Source organism: Papio anubis, chromosome 9 (assembly GCF_008728515.1).
Source record: "Papio anubis isolate 15944 chromosome 9, Panubis1.0, whole genome shotgun sequence".
NCBI lineage: Eukaryota > Metazoa > Chordata > Mammalia > Primates > Cercopithecidae > Papio > Papio anubis.
In genome coordinates, this window is record NC_044984.1 from 43,866,552 (window position 1) to 43,887,718 (window position 21,167).

The following is a 21,167-nucleotide window of genomic DNA, read 5'->3' on the forward strand; positions in this document are numbered from 1 at the left end:
CCTCAGGCCACTGCCCTGCCCCAAAAGAGGAGGGCCACTAACAAGGGAATGGGGAGGAACAGGGGAAGTGCTGCAGGAGTCCGAAGGAGGCAAGGCATGAACTCAGATGGAGGGAAAGGACAACGGGGACTGCCCACGAAGTTTACACAGAGACACCAACCTAGAATCCAGGAACGGGGACTGGCAGAGGCCTGGGTAGGAGTCCATTGGGCTGCTGGAGGGCAGATTGCCCAAAGGGAGTCCACCTACAAGATGAACAGGATCAGAGAAAAGAGAGCGACTGGATCATCCTGGAGGCAAGCTTGGTTATGTCAGTCTTCAGACCACTCCCACCCGTATCACCTTGAAGAAAGGGTCTCTGCAGTGGCGTACGGCTGCCTTCTAGGCCAGGGGTTCCACAACCCAGATGCTGCTCTCGTTCAGAGCCCAGAACATCCTTGAAGAGCTGCTGCAGGTCCTTGGATTCCATCTTGGGCAGTTCTGTGGGGGAATGAAGGATACTGCTGAGGAAGACTGGGAAGTTCAGGTGACACAACAGGTCTACAAATGAGGTAGGTGCCCAGGACTCCCCACCAGAGAAGCTGTACAGATCATAGTCCCACAGATAGGACCTCCTCCTTCTCCCACAGAAAACCCTTATACACAAACAGGTGTGGGTCACAGCCTCACCTTCTGTGGAAATCCTGTCTAAGTCAGAGCTAAGCATCCCTTCACCCGGGGTGCCTGGCTTCTCAGGGTCACTGGGCACTGGAGATGCCTTCACGCCCCCATCCTCAGGTCCTGTAAATGCCAGGAAAAACCCATGGGTCAAGGCCAGTATGGGTCATGGCCACTCTGAACCACAGAGGGCCATGGGACAGTTTCCAGCCTCCAACCCCTGACAATGCTCAGGGGCATAGCAGAGGGACAGAGGCCAAGGCCAAGGCAGGACACAGTCCCCCTGGCAGCCCTCACCTGGTGTATCAGCTTTGCCCTCGAGGCCACGGGATTCTTCATCTGCAATATCTGGACCATCATCTCCTATGAGCAAGAGGCCCCACTCCAATCAGAGATGTCCTACATCTGATGCCCAGAGCAAGTCTCCAGTCCCACAGCCCTACAGGCCAGGACCCTTGACCCCACACTTGACTCCTGGAGGCCAGTCCATTTCCCATCAAATAAGCTGCCAGCTCCTAAGCCAGAAGGAAGTCGGATTCTCTCAGACCACTTACTCCCACATAACTAACCTTTCTGCGATGTGGGGAGTTCCTTCCTTTCTGAGCCTCCATCTCCCTTGGCTTTTGGGGTTCCTAGTCCAAAGCTTGGCCGGCCCACCCCAACTGCAAAAAGGGCCTTACGGCTCAGGTCCAGCAGCTCCTTCCCAAAGAAGGCTTCCTGTGGGGCAGTCAAGGAGAAACAGGTTTCTTCATGCCCTATAGGGCACAGACACCTCCCTCACTGCTTGGAGCCTGAGACCCACCTGCAGGTAAGCAGGGAACATGTCCTCCAGTTTGCTCTTCTTGCGCCCTCGCCGCTGTTGCTTCTTCTTCTCATCCCCTTCAGCTAAGCTCTGCTCCACGGTACCCTCTGCAGGCAGGTCAGCAGGTATCACTGTGGACAGAACAGAAGTGTCACACTTGGGTTGAGGGCATGCTGCTCCCAACTTGCAGGGTGACACCTTGTGCCTACACTCTCCCACAACACCAGCTGGGTCTACCACCCTCTTGGCCCTTTCAATGAGTCCACCCACTGGGTCTCTCTAGCATTGCCCCACCTTCTCCCAGGCCCCACTGGTGCCCTCACCCGTCTCACCCTCGTCGGGCTGCCCATCCCCACTCAACACCTCCGCCTGTGCAGCTGGCCCCTTTTTCGTGCGTGTGTGGGATTTCCGCTGTCGCACCATGAAACCACCAATGCCTATGAGGAGGCAGAGCTGCGGATGAGAAGCCGCTGGGGGACCTATTGAGCTGCACCAAACCACCCCACCACCCCACACACCCATCCCAGGACCTCACCAGGCCGATAGGGTTTACGCTTGCGTTTTTTGCTTTCCTCGGTCTCCTCTTTGCCAGGCTCCACATCAGGGCTGACAGGGCCCTCCAGTTTAATTTCGCACTCCATGTGCTCCACACCACCTGCATATGGTGACAGAAGAGATAGAGGCAGATCAGAACTATAGGCCCTTTTAACCTTGTCATCCTGCCATGGAGAGAGCTGAGGACCTTGCCTCAGAGCCACTTAGACAAGACCAGCAGTGCTTAAGGGTAACTGTGAGTGGCAATGTAGCCCCCACCCAACATCCCACTCCCAGAGGCATGTTCCCACTATTCTGCCGCTCCCTAAGATTCCCCAAGCTAACCTTCACCCTTGAGCAACTCATCGGTGTCCAGGTCCCCATCCTTCTTGTCATCAGGACCAAGGGCCTCTGATGGCTCAGAACCCTCCAATCCTGCCTCGCCTGGGAGGCCAAGCCGTCCTCGCCGCTGGCGCCGCTTGTGCAGTGGTGACATGGTCAGGTTACGCAGCAAGGCCATGCCAGTTTCTGTCAGCCACACACCTTCGAAGCGAAAGTACTGGGGCTCTGCATTAGAGGAGAGTGTGTGATCCCTGGATGGAAGACCCAGGGAAACCAGAACTGCAAGTTTCAACCTACGTCCTTAGCTGAGACAAAGACAGTGACAAAAGTCCAGCTTAGGGTCTAACTGCTGGGGAGAACAGACCACCTAAGGCACTGGCTGAGGCCCGAGTTCTCTGTCAGTGACCCAGGGAGATTCAGAGAGGAACTGTAACTCAGAAGCCTGCCTTTGCTCACGATTAACCCTAGCGTCACTAGGGTGATTATCTTGCTGTCTGGGGCTATGAGGGCCCCTACTTGCTGAACGCCAGCACACAGTGTCCTAGATGCTAGGAGCAGTGCCATATCACGATAAAGGAGATGTCCCTGGCCCCTTTCACTGATAAAAAAGAGTTATGTTCTCGGCCGGGCGCGGTGGCTCACGCCTGTAATCCCAGCACTTTGGGAGGCCAAGGCAGGCAGATCACAAGGTCAGGAGATCGAGACCGTACTGGCTAACACAGTGAAACCCCGTCTCTACTACAAATACAAAAAATTAGCTGGGCATGGTGGCGGGCGCCTGTAGTCTCAGCTACTCGGGAGGCTGAGGCAGGAGAATGGTGTGAACCCAGGAGGCGGAGCTTGCAGTGTGCCAAGATTGTGTCACTGCACTCTAGCCTGGGTGACAGAGTGAGACTCCATCTCAAAAAAAAAAAAAAAAAAGAGTTCTGAAGATGAAATTCTGGCAGTAAAGAGGCCATGGTGCCTGATGAAAGGAACACTGCCCAGGAAGCTGGAGAACTTGGTTCTAGTCATAACTTTGCCACTAACTCACTAGGTAACCTTGGGCAGGCCACTTAACTTCTCTGGGTCTGAGTTTCCTCCTCTTAAAATGAGGAGATGAAGCTGGGGGGTTGGAGTTAGACCAGATGATGTCTGACGTCTGGTCTGGCTTTGGCATTCAAAATTTCTGTGACTCACCAGGCTCTTTCACCTTCATGGGCACCAGCTCTGGAGGTGCAACAGGTGCTATGGAGAGAAGGACAAACGGAGGTGGCTGAGGTCCTGTCCCAAAGCAAGGTACCCCTGCCCGGACTCCTCCCCCTACCCAGCAGCTGGTACTCACCCACAGGCTTTACCACGTAGGGCTGGCAGGAGATACAGTCAAAGCCTTCATCGGCTGCCTGCTCCACATCGTCCTCTGTGAAGAGGCTCTCACAGCCAGCATGCATCCACCTGGAGAACAGAGACTGGAGGAAATGAGCTCAGGCAATGCGAGGCTAGCAACAGGGCCAACATGAAGAGAAAGGGATGTTCTCACCGTTCACAGTGACGGCACTGGATTAGTAGGTCCTCTTCTACATAAGGAGCATGACAGATAGGGCAGGTCACCAGGCTGGCACAGGGCCCACAGTGTGTGTAACTATTCTGCCATTCACAGTGGAAGCCAGGGGAGGCAGCCCCACACTGCATACAAGACACACACCTGGTAGGAGCAGGAAAACAGAGCCTGAGCACCCAACCTATCCAAAGTACCCAGAAGTCCCCTCACCAGGAACCCAAGCCACCAGCCTGGCCTCCTAAACCCAGCCTCTGTCACATACTCAACATCATATCCACTTTAACATCTCAAGGCCCCAGGGCTCCAATAAAGATCACAGTCTCCTTACCACTTGCACTTCCAGCCACCCTTGGGGACGGTGAGCAGTGGGGGGTCCAGGCAGTATGTGTGGTAGCTAATATCACAGTCATCACAGAGCAGCAGGCGTGAGGGGTCGGAGGCCTGGCCGCACACCTCACACACAATACACTCCACACAACGCCAGCCCTTAAGCAGCATCACCTTGGTGATCTGAGGCAGAAAACGGGAACTTCTCAGGGTGTGAAGTGGAAAGGAGGTGGAACTTCTTTTTTTTTGGGGGGGGGGACGGAGTTTTGCTCTTGTTCCCCAGGCTGGAGTGCAATGGCGCGATCTTGGCTCACTGCAACCTCCACCTCCCAGGTACAAGCAATTCTCCTGTCTCAGCCTCCCAGGTAGCTGGGATTACAGGTACCTGCCACCATGCCCAGCTAATTTTCTTGTATTTAGTAGAGACAGGGTTTCACCATGTTAGTCAGGCTGGTCACAAACTCCTGACCTTGGGTGATCCACCTGCCTCAGCCTCCTGAAGTGAAGTGCTGGGATTACAGGTATGCGCCACCATGCCCAGCCTAGGAGGTGGGACTTCTAAGGGTGAGGCTGGAGGAACCTCAATGCAGAGACTAGGCCTCCATTTGAGCACAGGGAGACTTAGACAGAGCACCCTTGTCCCCAAAACAGTGACTCTAAACTTAGATTCCCAATGATCTCTGCTGATCAGAGAAGAGCTGCACTAGCCACTGCCTCATTGTGAATGGAATGGCAGTCTTTCCACTAGCCAAGTCCCTAAGAAGAGACTGTAGACAGAATTAGGTCCCCCAATTTTTCTTTTTTCTTTTTTTTTTTTTTTTTGAGACAGAGCTCACTCTATTGCCCAGGCTGGAGTGCAGTGGCACGATCTCAGCTCACTGCAACATCCGCCTCCCAGGTTCAAGCAATTTTCCTGCCTCGGCCTCCTGAGTTCCTGGGATTACAGGCACATGCTACCACACTCAGCTAATTTTTGTATTTTTAGCAGAGACAGGGTTTCACCATGTTGGCCACGATGGTCTTGAACTCCTAATCTCAGGTGATCCGCCCGCCTAGGCCTCCCCAAGTGCTGGGATTACAGGTGGGAGCCACCATGCCCGGCCATGTTGTTATTTTTTACAATGGACTGAATTATACCAGCAGGTCAGGGTCTACCACAAAGAAACTATGAAGTCCACCATGAGTTCCAAAGTATTTTTCCCCAAGAAAAGTTTGATAACCACTGGTGACTAATGAACAACATCCATGACCAATGGCCACTTTAAGAGGTCGTATGGCCAGGACAAGGAACTAAGGTAAGAAATAACTGACCCTATTTCCCAGCCTACACCTCTTGGGCCCGAACTCACCTTGCTGTTGACACAGTAAGGGTGATAGCACTGAGAGCACTGTGAACAGGCAAGGAGGTGGCCCTCTGCTCCCCGGCCAAAGCTGCCACATACCACACACATGTCCTGGGGAAACACAGAGAAACCCGAATGTCCAACTAGATCTCCCCATCCTACTCAGATCCAGCCTACTATGATGCTACAACACTGATTTGCGACCAGAGAGTGAGGAACCCCATCTCACAGCATTAGGACGCTGTAAGCTACCAAGGGACCCTGCTCCTTCCTAGGATGCCTCACTCACCTAGTCAGGTCACTTGAATTTATAAAGCCTGACATGGGTAAAGGTAAGAAGAAATTAAAGGAAGATAAGATGGGGTAAAGACTGGTCAGGTGAGAATCACATATGTGACAAAATTCTATCAGCTTAAAGACTATTCAAGTGAGGACACATGTAAGTTCCCTAAGCTATAAACTTCAATAGGGCAAAGACTTTTTCACTGCTATTTCTCTAGCTCCTAGCTTAGTGCCAAGTTCAGAGGAGACACTCAAGAGAAATGTGATGGATGGACAAACCAATGAACAACATGATTAGAATTCATGGTCTGTTTTCTCATTAGCTGGGTATCCCCAAAAGTAGGTCCAGTTTTCCCCATCAATTCTCTCATCAGAACACAAACATACACAATGTTCAGTGTGCCACGTCTCACTGTATGGTACCTGCATTAGGACAAATTTGTCTGTGTTGGAGAAGAGAACCACGGTATTCTGCATGGTGTCGTCATCTTCCTCCTCCTCCTCCTTACTGGGAGAGCTATCAATGTCAGCAACCTGATGGGGAGAGAGTTGTAGAAAGTGAGGCAGATAAATCTGCCCCCACCAAGATACTTTCCTCTTTGGTGTTGGGGGAAGAAAGTGTTAACCCCTGGCTAAGATGAAGGCCAAAAGCCAGAAATAACGGACAGAACACCCCAGCTCCCAAACTGGGCCTCAGCCTGATAGCAGAGATTTCAGAAAAACCTGGGGGCCAAGTGGACAGGAATTCAGACATAGCCAGACAGGCCCTAGACAAGCAGGCAGGTAGGCAAGCATGCAAGGGACTGGAAGGACTCAGAGGGTGCTAAAGCATGGTCGGGGGATGGGAGGAATAGGAGGCATCTCCTTACTACCAGAGTCTCAATGGAAGAAGCAGTTGACTTTAGTCGGGCCCGTCCTCTACCACGTCCTCCATGGGCTCCTCCACGAGGCCGGCGTCTTCCTGGGAAACTGCTGCTGCGACCCTGAGTGAAAGAAAGGGACAATGACAGGAACATGTCAAGGGTTAGTGTGTTGGGTTTACACACTTGAACAGAAGAAGTGACAAATGGACACAGTAAGACAGGTAATAAGCCCAGGAGTCCCACTCAGGGCAGGGGAAAAGGGCAAACTCCCAGATATCAACAAGTGCATAGCTGTAGCCCAAACCCATTCTTCCCCTCCCAAGAGTGGCCAACATGGACATGGAGAAAAAACGGTGACTTGAAAGAACCAAGTTTCTGGTCCCAATTCTATTACTGAGTAATCATGAATCTGGGCAACTTACTCGTCCCTTCTATGTATTAGTATTTTCTCCTTAATAATTGGAATAAAGGATCTCCAAGTATAGGATTCACAAAGCAAGGTGGGAAAGTATCAGTGACACAGGACTATACCTCTGACAGGGCTAACTCTGATCACATCCCGCAGCTAGATAGTCCCTCACCTGTTTTATGCGGGAACGGGCTGGGGAGCTGCGTCGCCGCCCCTTCTCCCCCTCGGTTTTGCCTCCGCTGATAGCTGTTCCAGCATCGCACAATAGTGAATCATCAGTCTCTGGCAGTGAGTCGGTACAGAGCCGTAGGGAGCCCTCATCTCGGGCTGGACTAACATCTGTAGAGACCCCCAGCTCCATGGACAGGGAGCCACCCCCCTCCGGGTCAGGAGAGCCCAGGAGGGGCTCTGAGCCAGGAAAACTGGCACTGGCATCACCCTGGCTCAGATTAGAGATCTCATTAACAATGTCGGATTTGATGAGAGTGGGTGGTGTGGGGGCCACTGGTGCACGTGGCTCTTCCTGTTCTTCACATGGTGAGCCCTGCCCTGCTGTTTGCTTGCATTCGGGGTAGACCTCCATAGGGGTCACGGGGGCCAGCTCCTCAGGGTCCAGGAGCACAGGGGAGCCTTTAAGTTCACTAGCCAAACTGCCAGGGGTCTGTCCAGCCTCTGGCTGTGAACCCGGAGCATCAATCCCATCCAGAGGGGCTGTGTCTTCCCCTAGGCCAGAGAAGTCATCCAGGGCTGGGGCAGGGCTGGGGGCAGGGCAGGAGAGGTCCCCCATCGGGGAAGGGAGAGGACTGGTGGCACTGGGTTCCAAGGCTGGGCATTCAGGTTCTGGAACTTTCTCAGTCTCCATCTCGTGCAGCTCAGGCTCATCTGAGACCCCCACTACCTTCCCTATGGGACTCAACGGGGAGGGAACGGACAGTGGCAGGGCAGGAGGGGAGCACTGGGAAGGAGGGGAGTTTTGGGGAGCCAAGGAATGCTGAAGGAGTGGCGAACACTGAGGGGGAAGGGGCTCCATCAGGATGGGAGAAGCCGGCCCCACTGGGGAGCCTGGAGATGGAGGAAGGATCATAGGGGGGACAGGCTCAGGGTCAGTGCAGTTAGCTTCTGGTGGAGGGCTGATGGGTGTCTCCAGGATGGGGGCAGCCAAGGGTGACTCAGGGTCACTGTCCCCTTTGGCACCAAAGGGGTACTCTAACTCCCCCAAAGGAGACAGAGCCGGTGGGGCCACAGCTGTGATAATGGGTGAGAGCGGAGGAGGAAGGGGATCTGGAAGGAAAGAGAAAAAAGAAGGGCTCTTAGATCAGACATGCCATGAACAGTTACAGCTGTTCCAGAGTAAGAGGGTACTAACTTTCCCTTACCTGGTGGCATCAGCTGAGGCGACAAGGATGGCTCCCCAGACGGGGACAAGGGCAGCTCCTCAGGCAGAGGGGACAGAGGTGGTTCCCCAGGCTCAGACAGGGCTGGCTCTCCAAGCAAGGGAGATAAGGATGGTTCCCCGGCGGGAGGGAACAAGGGCAACTCCTCAGGTGCAGGGCATTGGCCTGGCTCCTCGGGGTGCTCTTCAGGCCGAGGGGACAGAGGTGGCTCCTCAAGCTGAGGGGACAGGTGCGATTCCTCAGGCCGGGGGGAAAGGCATGGTTCCTCAGACTGGGGGGACAGGTGTGATTCCTCAGGCTGGGGGGACAAAAATGGCTCCTCAGGCACAGGAGACAGGTGTGGCTCCTCAGGCTGGGGGGATAGGTGCGGCTCCTCAGGCCGGGGGGACAGGTGCGGTTCCTCAGGCCGGGGTGACAGGTGCGGCTCCTCGGATGGGGGGCAGAGTTGTGGCTCCTCAGGTAGTGGTGACAGGGGTGACTCCTCCAGCGGCAAGGACATAAGCGAGTCCTCAGGTGGTGGGGATGTGGGTGAGTTCTCAGGTGGTGGGGATGTGGGGGAGTCCTCAGGTGGTGGGAATGTGGGGGAGTCCTCAGGTGGTGGGGAGAGGCGTGAAGCCTCAGGTGGAGGGGACGTGGGAGACTCCTCAGGCGGTGGGGACAAGGGAGATTCCTCAGGCGGTGGAGACAGGCGTGACACCGCAGGCAGCGGGGACAGGCGCGATACCTCAGGTGGTGGGGACATAGGTGATTCTTCAGGTGGTGGGGACATAGGCGAGTCCTCAGGTGGTGGGGACAGGCGTGATGCCTCAGGTGGTGGGGAGAGGGGAGACTCCTCAGGTGGAGGGGACAGAGGAGACTCTTCAAATGGTGGGAACAGACGAGATGCCTCTGGTGGTGGAGACATGGGTGACTCTTCAGGTGGAGGGGACATGGGTGATTCCTCAGGCGGTGGAGACAGGCGAGATGCTTCAGGTGGCGGGGAAGTGGGCAGTTCCTCAGGTGGCGGGGACAAGGGAGATTCCTCAAATGGTGCGGACAGGGGCGATGCTTCAGGTGGTGGGGATAGAGGCGTCTCAAGTGCAGGAGACGGGGGTGACTCTTCCAGTGGAGAGAAGGGCGACTCCTCCAGTGGAGAAAAAGGTGATGATTCAGGTGGGGGAGACAGAGGAGACTCCTCAGGCGGCGGAGAGAGGGGCGATTCCTCCGGCGGCCGGGACAGGTGCAATGCCTCAGGAAGCGGGGATGCGGGCGAGTCCTCAGGTGGTGGGGACAGGCGTGATGCCTCAGGCGGTGGGGATGTGGGTGATTCCTCAGGTGGTGGGGACAGGGGTGACTCCTCAGGTGGGGGCAGCAGTGGCATCTCCTCATTTAGGGGGGCCTCCAACTGGGGCTCAAGTTGGACCCCTGCTCTCCCTGCAGACACAACAACACGATGCTCCTATCTAGCTCAGATCTACCCCACAGGAAGTGCAGGGTCTGGGGCAATGCACAAACTGTCTCTTGTCACAGAATAAAAGGGGATGAATTTCAGGGACCCTCAAACCCTACTCACCTAGTGGTTTGGCTTCACATTGCAGGGGCCCCGGTTCCTTGGGTTGCATAGAGGTCACGTGCCCACCCTTTGGCTGCCCTTGGCATGCAACGTACAGAGCATCGGGCTCATCAGTGGGGGTATCGCCAGACTCTGGGGGTGAAAATCTGCAGAGGGTACAGGGGAGCAGGCACTGTGGCTCTCACCAGCTAACAAATCCTAGAGAGCGCACTGGGGCAAGGCACGAATGCTGTGGATGACACTGCCCACCTTAAGGCTCTCCTCTCAAAGTCCACTCAATTTAAGAAGAACCCTGCCAAACTCAGTCCTTCCAACCTGCCAGCCCAATCTCAGTCAGTCCACACCACTTACCTGCTACACACAGAGGTATGCTGCTCAGCAACAGAGCTGACAGGCTGACCTCCCTGGGCTCTGTGACAGCGGTGACAGAGAGAGTAGTTCTCAAACCACTCCGAGTTGGGATTCAGTTCTGCTGAGCCCGCCCCACAGGCCCGGCACACCCGGCATGCCTAAGGGAAAGGAGTGGGCAAAACAGGCATTGGTCAGACAGCAAAAACTAAAGAAAAGTACAGGACTTGTCAAGACAGAGAATGCTGTAGGAGGCAGAGTTAGGGACAATAGGGCAGAATCAGGGTACACTCACCTTGCACTTCCAAGAGTGAGCAGGCAGTTCCTCCATGGGTGGTTTTAGGCAGAAAGTATGGTATCCTTTGTCACACGTCTCACAAACCAACATCTTAGAGTCATTCCCAGGTTTCCTGCAGAGGCACAGGGAACATTACAGTGTCCTCTCTGCCCTCGTTTCTTTTTTGTTGTTTTCATGTTAACAGGTCTTCTCCGACTGCCCTCATTTTCAACCCTAACCTGTGTTGTGCCTAAGACTTCCCTCCTGCCCTTCCATTCCTACCTGCAGGCTTGGCACACTTTGCATTCAGGGCACTGCCAGCCAGCACGTTTGCGGGCAGTCAGAGCAGTGTCCAGGCAGGCCCCGTGATAGTGATGCCCACAGCTGGTACAGAAGAACAGGTCACACAACTCCCCTGGCCCCTCACACACTGCACAGCGAGCCTCCTCTGCAGGGGGTAGAGACACCACAGGTCAGCTATGGATTCCTTGTAAGCCTCAGCACAGTGCCGTACACAAAACAGGCACTCCATGGGCACAGAATGAACAAATAACAAAGTTACTGAGTGCCTGCCCAACGTCTGCCAGCTGTTCTAGGCACTGGAGACACAACGGTAAACGAGACAGGCAAACCCCTGGTGCTCATAAAGTTCACACCTATTTTAGTGGGGCAGACCAACAGTATATAATTCTATACTTTGATCAGTGCTCTGTAGAGTACAAAAATCCAAGGCACACTTGGTCTCTCATTTGCCCTATGACCAAAGATCAGGACTTCTCACCCAGATGTGCAGCCCCCTCACTGTGCTCTGGGCATAGCAGCTGCAGTGTTTTCATGGAAAGGAAGGAACCGCTGGCAGTCGCGCAGGGGAAGTGGTAAAGCCGTGGACATCCAGGTGAGCGGCAAGGGATGGAGGCACCGAGCCTGGTGCAGTGGGAGCAGCGCTGCCAGGGTGAAGAAAGAGCCTCAGTGTCAGCCAGCTCTCCCCAAAGGAACAGTTCAGGCACTAGCTCTGCCCCAGTATACCCACACTCCTTCTCATTCCACCCTGACTTTCAGAAGCCCACCAGCCCTACCCTTCACCTATGCAATCCCTTGGCCCCAGCCCCACCTGTGAGATCCCTGAGAAGATGGCCTTGTCCACACCACATAGTTCTGGGCCCTCCTGCCCCCATACGCCTGCCGACCACGCAGCACACCAATGGTGAGCCCAGCAGGACCCTTTACAGGTGGGAAGAGGTAAACAGAAAGGAAAGAGTTAACAGAAAGAGGATCGCTGGCTCAGGACTACCCAGTCCTTCTCCCATTTGCTGCCCCATTCTCCTCACTCACCTCCAGGTTCTCCTAGGTGGGCAGGTGTAAGGCCCTCAGGGAAACCAATCTGTGACAGGTCCTCACTGGGCAGCACTGCCTCATTGGGCCCTGGGCTCCCCCCAGGGGATACCACTGGACACCGGGGCCAATCAAATGGCAACTCAAAGCGCCGTAGCTCCCGCTGCCCATGCAGACTGGGCTCCCCGCAGTTACAGAGAGCACAACGCCGCACCGGACCCCCACTGTGGACACACAAGCATCAGTACCACGCCAGGCCCCCAGCAACCCCATGATTTGGCATGCCCATGCTTCCCCGACACTCATTTTCCTAATTTCTCTTCCTTGAAAGCCGTAGACTCTCAAATCAAATCCTTATGTGCCCTCAAACAAGTTACCTGCAGTCCTGAGGAGCCTCCTGAAGACTGGGACTCCCAGAACTAGGGACAGAGACCTCTCCCACATGTGGGTTAGGCAGGTCTGACTCAGTGGCACTTGGGTCCTCAGAAGCTGCAGGTCCATCAGCTGAATAAACAGACAAACAGCATGTGTCAGTCATCATCCCTATTTAATACAAAGTCCACTCACCAGATACATGAGATTATCCAAAACCTGAGTGGATCAGAGTGATGATATTTCAACTGTTGTCCCAAAGAACAAAGTTGTTCCATTACTTATCTGCTGCATAGACTTAGCTCATGTCCTTGGGCCAGGACCAGAAATGTAAGGTTGCCTGTGAAATCTAAAAGCAAACAAAGAATTTGTCCTACTCACCTGCCGGTTCTGAATCTTTATCCTCACCAGGCAGCTTCTGGCTGTCCATCCCTCTCTCCGACTGGGCAGGGCCCTCTCGGGGAGACCTGTTGGTGCCAAGAAAGAGATCTATATGCCTAGTAAGTCTTCCCAAGAAGCACTTCTCCCAGAATCCTGGGAAGAAGGCATCCAGACCCTCCAGACATCAGAGCAAGCCATACTACAAACTCCTATACTGACAAGAAAGTCATTCTCCCTAACCTGTAGGGTCACTTCCTCCCCAGATAAACACATACCCTCTTCTCGCACTCTGGAGAGATTCTCAGGGGATCCATTTGACTTTCCCACTTCCTCTGTAAGAGTTCCTGGGGCCATAGCATCCAACTAGAAGCATATCCATTTATATCTAATACTGCCGTTTGCCTTGCCTCTGGGTTTTTGGCTTTTGGTGAGCCCTATTCCCACACCTTTTCTTCAAGTCTCAAGTAAGCTGCCATTCTAGAGGCCAGTCCGTGCCAACCCAGGGGTAGTCATGACCCAGGAAGCCTGAGTCCAGCAAAAATCCCTCTCCCAGAGGCAGAGTCTGAGGCACTGTAAGAGATGGAACACACTACTAGAACTATAGCCTAGCTATGGATGGATCTCCCCCACCGCCACTTGTTTCTACGAGGACATCACCATCACAAAAGAAGAAACTCCCTAATTTCCACCCACTTCCAACCTAAATCCAGCTCAGACGAACCCCTGGCCCATGCCCTAACTGAGCTCAGGGTCTCACCCAGCCTGAAGGTCTCAGGTCATTGCCCTTAGCAACACCAACTGCCCTTCCTTTTCAGATATCCCTAGTAGTTAACAGAAGTGGACCTTGAGAGTTACTGAGCATGTGTAGCCAGGCCTGAGGCTAAGCATGCTGGGAATTGTAGTCTCAGGAAGCATACAGTCACTCAGAGGAGTTCTAAACAGGGCAGGACATAGCACAGTAGAGCCGAGTAGCTTCCTTCCTCTTCCCTCAAGCAGGGTTTCCACACACATACATGGGGGTGGGGAATAACGGTCCCTTGTCCCTTCTGAGAAATGCATGCCTGTATCAGAGCCTAATGAAACACACTAAAGTTATACCTAAAAAAGTTGAGACCTACACCTTTGGGTATTATTTTCCTAGACCTTACAGGGAATTAAGCACAGCCGGGCGGGGGGGGGTGGGGAGAAGAACAATAATTACAGACATGAGGAATAGGAAAGGGACCCTATAGGAGGAGGAAGAAAGGGATAAGTGCCAGCAGCTTGTAGTGGGAAGTATAAATCCTTTCTCTTAATCAGAGAAGAATACAGTGTTCCTAAAGAAAGTGGTGGTGAGGTGGGGGAAATCCCTAAAACAGAACTCTAAACAATAAAAGTTTGATAAATTAATCTCTCACCTTTTCCACTCTTCTTGGCTAACCAGAGTGACCACACCACCCTTAGCAAGGACAGCCTCTCCTCCCAAACTGGAAGGCAAATACCCCAATCAGCCACTTAGGGTTGAATGACTGGGACAAACAAGACAAGGGGGAACCCTCAAAGGTGCCTCAAATCAGTAAATCAATTCCCTAAGAACTACAATATCACTCCTCCTGCTCTGAACTCACCCTTTATTTCCAGATACTGGCTATGCCCCTCTGGAGACATGTCACAGGAAAGAAAATTCCTTTTTCCCCTAACACTCTCAGAACCTACTGGATAAAGTAAAGCATCACCTGATACACATCATCTCCATTCCCAAGCCATCTCTCTTTCCCAAACCTGCCACACAACCACACCTGAAAGGAAAGCAGGGTGGTCATCTGGCCGGCTCATAGAAAAGCTGCTCCAGAACTTCAAGGAGTCCTTAGAAGCTACCATGGGAAGTGGGAGATGGAGGTGAGGGCAGCAGCCAGGCCCCTCTTCCATTCAGTCATTCAAGGCCTGACCACACCCAGAACGTCCAAGGGGCTCTTAAAGTTTTCTAATTGTTTGCATCTTACTATATCTTACCACTACATACCCCCAAAGATCCTCTACCCGCTCTGCTCTCAAAGTTGAGGCCAAAAGAGTCACAAACATCAAGAAGTAAAAGGCAACAATGATAATACAGTAGGTAGGAGGAGAGCTGCCTCACACAAGGCCAGAGGGGCAAATTCCTCAGCTCTCCCCCAAGCTCAGCCCTCTCAGCTGGTAAGGCTGGTACTGCTCAAGAAGGTAAAGAAACCACCTTCATCTGGCCTTGAGAGACATCCTCCAAAGCCAGAGCCCATGGATGGGGCCATGGAAGATGAGATATTAAGCAGCAAAGAGAAGAATGTCATACAAGTTGTACCAAAAATAATCTAGGGGGCACCTCCAAAAAGCCTGAGCCCTCAGTCCCTATTTCCCCAGCCCTGAAGTCCAGCACCGGGATCCCAATGCTGATTCCCAGTTAACAGGCCCCTGAACGTATCTAAACAAAGACCCCAGGTTACCCAGTCCCATCATTCACAGTCAGTAAACCCACACACATACACACCAAAGAATTTTTCCCTGGATCTAAACTGGACTAGTGTCTCGCCAGGCTTCCTCCACAGAACTAGAGATCCCAGACAGTAGGTACAGATGTGGGGAGTAAAACTGTGCTGGCACCCCTCAGTCCTATACCTTAGAGGTCCAAAACAGCAAAGAAAAGGACAGGGATTTATCTCAACCCACTCTCCTTCCTGCCTCCCTCCCAGACCAACAGCTTTCACTCCATTTTCCCAGGCAAGGGGGAAATGGACACTTGGAGAGGTGTAAGGCTGCAGCAGGCCCTTGAGTGAACAGCTCTTCAGTAGGACTCAGGACTTCCTGGTTCCCAGCCTGAGACTCAAACCACACCTCTTCCCACCCCCATTTTGGGTCAGCCCTCCGAGATGGATCCAAAAGGAACACTGGCCCTACAGACCCTCTGAACTGTGTCCCTGGCTCATCTTGAAGGCAGGCACAGCTAACAAGGTGCAGTCCTACGTAAGGAAGTTGTTTCAGGACAAACAGGAGGGACTCTCCATAGAATGCAGGAGTGGAGAGCAGGGTTGACAGCTCACCTCACTCCACTACCCCATGCCACCTCTCACCTTTGAGAAATCTTTAAAAGGCAAAACCTCTATTTTCTCTTTTTCAAAACCAGACTCAAAGAAATCTAGCATATGTATGTTGGAGCAGATAGAGGGAGCAAAATGCACCAGCCAAATCCCTGCTGGGCAGCATGACAGGTGTGAGAGGGGCAGTCCCAGCCCAAGCAAGGCCCACAGGATTGAGGCTCAAGCTGCAGGCACATACACACTCGTTCTCCCCAATACCTTCTGCCAGGGGTAGAATCACTGGTTTCCAGGAGAAAAGAGCTCTGATCAAGCCATTTCTCCTCCAGAGAGCTACAGGCCACCCCATTCTGCACAGTTGGTACAGGATCAGAAAACCAGTTAACAATCCCTGGTCAAAAAAGGGTTGGAGAGGTCTGGGAGGGGCTTGCAGGACTGGCCAGGGACTCACAGCAGCCAGCTCTCCATACCAGGCCGGGAGAAGGCAAAAGACAAAAGCCATTTTTTGCAGCCTACATTCGCAGGGAGCAAATCTCAACGGCCTCTTCTATAATCCTCTAGAGATTAGATCCATCCCAAGAGGAGGGGAGGCAAAGCAGGCTAAGACAGCAGTAGGCCTCACTGGGGTCACTTTGCCAGGCAGGGATAGTTTAAAGTTGAACAGCAGGGCCAGAGCTGCCCCCAGCCCCGCCTCCTTCTTGCCCCAGCCATCCACTTCATCACAACTAGTCAGTTTCCACACACTCTCCCTTTGCCCAGTGAAAGAAGGCCTGGTGAAGGATCTGGGGTTCCCTGAGTTTTCCAGGGACTGCTTTGGGTGCCCAACTCGGTAGGAACAACCTTAAGGTCCAACTGGCATAATAAGTCTGACCTGGCAGTGGCACCCTCCCCCACCATCCCAAGTTGCTCTGTCCCAAGGCCCACAAGGAACCCTGAGAAGAGCAGCAGCAGCCTGGGATTGGTGCTGGCATCAGGGCCTGGGTCCTACTTTAGTCGAGCTCCCCCAACACAAAAATAAACAGGCAGAGAGGCTATCTGGCCAGGTTCCCAAACTCCCGTGGTTCTCTGAACCCCCAGTCTTTAAAGAGGCACACCCCAAGATACCAGGCCTCAGTTCTGCCCTGGTGACTGGCTCAGGTTCCCTTGACAGACCCTGCCAAAGGAACGCTCCCCAGCTTTGGCACCCCCTTCTCCAACCTAAAGGCCAGCCCCGGCTAAGATAGTCCATCTGGCTCTGCCCCCAGTCCAACCCTTTCTGGGCCCTGGCCGGGCGGACTTCACTCACCTCTTCACAGGGCGATCCAGAAATCCTCATCCGAGAACATGGCCAGAGCCCGGGCCGCTCCCCGACCTCCAACCGCCAGAGCGATCACAGCCGCCCCCCGCACGGGGGGGCTTAGGGGGGCCAAGAACGGTAAATCCAGGTCGGAGTGGCCACCCTCCCCCCACAAAAAACAGCAAGAAGCCAAAGAGGGGTTCTCTGCCTCAGGTTCCAGCAGTTTAGGTTTCCATGGACAGCCCCAGGGCGGCGAATCCCGAGCGGACACAAAGAGAGCACCGGTGGCTTTGATCTTGGGCGAGCAGGCTCCGCATCCGCGTCGCCGGGCGGCCTCTTAGTCCTAGGGCCCGGCCAGCGCCCCGGCCGCCCGCGCCGGGCTCGGGCGGAACGTCGAGGCTCTCCAGATGGAACGTCGAGGCGCCTCCCCAGCAGCCCGGAAGGAATGCCGCGCCGCCCCGCGCCTGGCCCGGATGGAACGTGAGACCCTCGCAGGAGCGCCGAGCCCCTCTCCCCGCCCCGGCCGGCGCCCGGGGCCGCGCGAGCTACGGCGACGCGGGGCCGGCGGGGCCGCGGGGCTGAACCTGACACACACCCAGCGCCGGGCTTCTCGACCCCGAGCGCTCACCCTCGGCGGCTTCGAGCCCCCCACCTTCTGCTCCCCCCGGGGAAGGGAGGAGGCTAGGTGGGCGAGGAAGAGGAAGGGGCGGGCGGTGCGAGCCCTCTGCCCGCTCCCCTCCGGCCGCTCCAGGCCCTGCGCTCGCCTCCCTTCCCCTCTGGCCTCGGGAGCTGCCCCGCCCCCGGCCTGGCCGGCTTTGGTCGGTGGCACCCCCTCGACCCCCGGCTGACTGTGATCGCAGGGGGCCTAGAGGTGCATGGCCCAACCCCGGCTCCCGGCACCGGGGGGTCAGGAAACTGAGCGGAAAGTGGGGAACGAGGCAGCCATTTGCAACCGGAGAGGAAAGTAGTGCAGCGCGGCGCCGCTCCGCCTCCCCCCCTCCGCCTCCTGTTCGGCCGGTAGGGTGGTTCCTGCGAAGGGGCTATTTCCTGGCCCGAGAGCTGGGCAGCGGTCGTGAAGATTCGTGAAGCCTTCGGCGCGAGATCCGGGGGGGCCTTTTGCCCGGGGCACCCCACTCCAGAGGGGGAGAAAGGAGAAGAGGCGGCCCTATTTTGTGTTGGAGCGGAGCGGCGGAGGGATCCCGCCCTCTCGGAGGAAAGGCTGTGACTCTGCAGTTCTACGCACACGCTGCGGGATCCTTCCGCTCCGGGTTAACCCCGACCGCGCCGGGCCGGCAGCCGGGCAGACACGTGGGAACGAAGCCCACCTCCTGTCTGCCGCGGCCCTGGAGCCTCTTCATTTACCGCCCAGGCCGCGAAACTAGGACTCCGGCTGCTTTTTAATTCCATACCCTTGCAGTCATTGGTCCCTGAAACTCCAACTGCCCCCTCGCTTTGGCCAGGGGCAGTCTTTCCCGGGAGGGGGATGGAAGAAGAGCAGGAGATTGGCCGCTGCTTAGCATCCTGGGAACTGGAGTCCGCAAATGGAGAAAGTGAGGTACGGCGCTTGGCGCTGCAGAGGGTGGGTTCTTGCCACGTTTAGGGACCCGAAGAAAACTGGACTAGTCCCTAGTCGTTCCTCCTGGCTCCCAGTCCCCCGTGTGAGGAAGGACTGTCGGTGCCCACACAGTCACTACACACACCTCCCCATCGAAACAAATGTGAGAGCCTCCCTTCCTTTTCAGGGTGCTCCCATTCCCACCTCCAGTCCTTTCAGATATTCAATACCCCTGTCCCTTTTTTAGTAAACTGAAGTAGCCTCGCTGCTACCTGGCCGGAGTACTGTTCTAGACAAGATCGCAAAACATACTCTTTGCAGGCACCACCCCCCCACCATAAGTCTGGATGAGAAAGGATTGGAATGCCTCTTCTGCATCAACTGCACATATGGGGTGGACAAAAGGAGACAAATTAACTATGTCCAGATACTTTCTATATTCTTAGTTATTCCTCACCTTCATTATGAGTTACATGGAATTATCTCCATATGACAGATGAAGATTAAGGCTACAATAGGTAAGATTGCCCACAGAAATACATCTAGTCAGAAGTTGAGCCATTATTCAAACCAAAGGCCACGTTTTCCCTAGGATTACAAATAATACTACGGTTTTTTAAAGGAAGATGTGGAGAAAGAGGCAGGCCGATTCGATCCAATGCCAGCTTTGTGGGGAAAGGGTTTACGGTGCTATCCAACAGAATTTTTTTTTTCTTTTTTTTTTTTTTTGAGACAGAGTCTTGCACTGTCGTCCGGGTTGGAGTGCAATGGTGCGATCTCGGCTCACTGCAACCTCTGCCTCCCGGGTTCAGGCGATTCTCCTGCCTCAGCCTCCCTAGTAGCTGAGATTACAGGCGCACACCACCAGACCCGGCTACTTTTTTGTATTTTTAGTAGAGACAGGGTTTCACTATGTTGGCCAGCCTGGTCTTGAACTCGTGATCCGCTCGCCCTGGTCTCCCAAAGTGCTGGGATTACAGGCATGAGCCACCGCGCCCGGCCCAGAACTTTTCTACAGTGAGAGAAATGGATTAAATCTACACTATCTAATATGGTAGCCATTAACCACATGAGCTCTCGAGCACTTCGAAATGCAGGTGGTACAAGTAAGGAACTTTTTATTTTAATGAAATTAAATAGCCACATGTGACTTGATGCTTTTATATTCGACAGTGCAGGAGACCTTAATCCCTACTGGTCAGAGTCATAGGAGGGATCAGGACTAGATTTGTCCTACTCCAGCCACACATTGGCATCATGCTTTCTGCACTGACCATTCACACATATTTAAGCAAAAAACCTCCAGCAGTGATCGCACACCTCTTTTGGTTACAATAGAATAAGTTAACCAAGAAACAAGTTGGAAAATGGAAGGCCCCTCCCAGGTTTGCACCCAGAGGCAGGGAGAGGCAGACCCTCACCAGAAAGACCTCCAGTAATAACACAGATAGCCACCCACTATTTCGGGTTTTTTTTTTTTCTTTTTTTTGAGACAGAGTTTCGCTCTTGTCTCCCACGCTAGAGTGAAATGGCGTGATCTTAGCTCACTGCAACCTCCGCCTCCCAGGTTCAAGCGATTATCCTGCCTCAGCCTCCCTAGTAACTGGGATTACAGGAGCCCACCATCACACCCAGCTAATTTATTTTTAGTAGAGATGGGGTTTCACCACGTTGGCCAGGCTGGTCTCAAACTCCTGACTTCAGGTTATCCACCCACCTTGGTCTCCCAAAGTGCTGGGATTACAGGCGTGCCTGGCTGCCACCCACTATTTCTTAAGGACTTACTATGTGTGAAGAACTGTAGTAAGCTTTGCATTTATTACCTCATTTAATTTTCATCTCAACTCTATGAAGCACACTTAGCCACTCTTCATAAATGAGAAATGGAGGCGCTGAGAGGTTAAGTGACTGCCCAAGGCCACACAGCTAAGTGGAGGAGCTATTAACCGCTATCACTACTGTCCCCACGCCTTGAGATTATTGATAAACTAGAAAACTTCACGTTTCTAAGTCTACCCCAGACCTCGTGAAAATGGCAGCAGGAAAGTAGGCCCCTGTAATGAGTATCCCAGGTCAGATGTGCAAAAGGACTTAATTTTAGTATAAGGAGAGAGGTTAGTGACCTCCCAGAACCTCCTAAGCCAGTGAGATTGTTGTTTGGAGTATGTTTCTTCTAGCAGCCCTTATTTCTTTTTAGATTCTGGATCAGAAAAGCAAAAGCAGCTGTCAGGACTTTTGAAAATCAGCATGACAAGCCATATCCCCACTGTAAGCCTGGAGCCAGGCACTGACAAAGTCACAGCTAAAAATCACATCTAGGTTCTGTCAATCCTTCCCAAGTAAGTACATTGACAGGTACCTCGGGCTCCCCCAGTTGTCAGAAGAGGTCTGTACCTTCCCTGTGAAGATCTACCATTAAAGTAACCCTTACACGTCCTTGGAGGAGGTATTAGACTAGTTAGGCAATCATGCTGGTGGCAGGGTGGGGATCAAGAAAAGCGGAGGCAAACAGGACCAAACTTTCCTAGCTGAAATAT

General features: G+C 53.8%; 1 protein-coding gene across 1 annotated transcript in view; it reads right to left on the minus strand.

The window, feature by feature from the left end:
- Positions 1-18,301, minus strand: part of KMT2D (lysine methyltransferase 2D) — a 42,076-nt gene extending 23,775 nt beyond the window's left edge. The window contains exons 1-28 of the mRNA XM_017945846.3: positions 17,085-18,301; positions 12,756-12,841; positions 12,380-12,506; positions 12,003-12,226; positions 11,782-11,891; positions 11,452-11,614; positions 10,953-11,118; positions 10,689-10,803; positions 10,397-10,554; positions 10,046-10,191; positions 8,476-9,906; positions 7,272-8,380; positions 6,697-6,810; positions 6,251-6,361; positions 5,552-5,656; positions 4,204-4,385; positions 3,855-4,019; positions 3,660-3,769; positions 3,515-3,562; positions 2,339-2,560; positions 1,995-2,114; positions 1,792-1,896; positions 1,460-1,590; positions 1,227-1,374; positions 955-1,020; positions 670-780; positions 343-480; positions 161-245 (exon numbers count right to left, since the gene is read on the minus strand). Coding sequence (XP_017801335.2) covers positions 161-245; positions 343-480; positions 670-780; positions 955-1,020; positions 1,227-1,374; positions 1,460-1,590; positions 1,792-1,896; positions 1,995-2,114; positions 2,339-2,560; positions 3,515-3,562; positions 3,660-3,769; positions 3,855-4,019; positions 4,204-4,385; positions 5,552-5,656; positions 6,251-6,361; positions 6,697-6,810; positions 7,272-8,380; positions 8,476-9,906; positions 10,046-10,191; positions 10,397-10,554; positions 10,689-10,803; positions 10,953-11,118; positions 11,452-11,614; positions 11,782-11,891; positions 12,003-12,226; positions 12,380-12,506; positions 12,756-12,804 — 5,759 coding nt within the window. The 5' untranslated portion in view covers positions 12,805-12,841; positions 17,085-18,301. The remainder of the gene's footprint in view (positions 1-160; positions 246-342; positions 481-669; positions 781-954; positions 1,021-1,226; positions 1,375-1,459; positions 1,591-1,791; positions 1,897-1,994; positions 2,115-2,338; positions 2,561-3,514; positions 3,563-3,659; positions 3,770-3,854; positions 4,020-4,203; positions 4,386-5,551; positions 5,657-6,250; positions 6,362-6,696; positions 6,811-7,271; positions 8,381-8,475; positions 9,907-10,045; positions 10,192-10,396; positions 10,555-10,688; positions 10,804-10,952; positions 11,119-11,451; positions 11,615-11,781; positions 11,892-12,002; positions 12,227-12,379; positions 12,507-12,755; positions 12,842-17,084) is intronic.
- Positions 18,302-21,167: the final 2,866 nt, after the last annotated feature.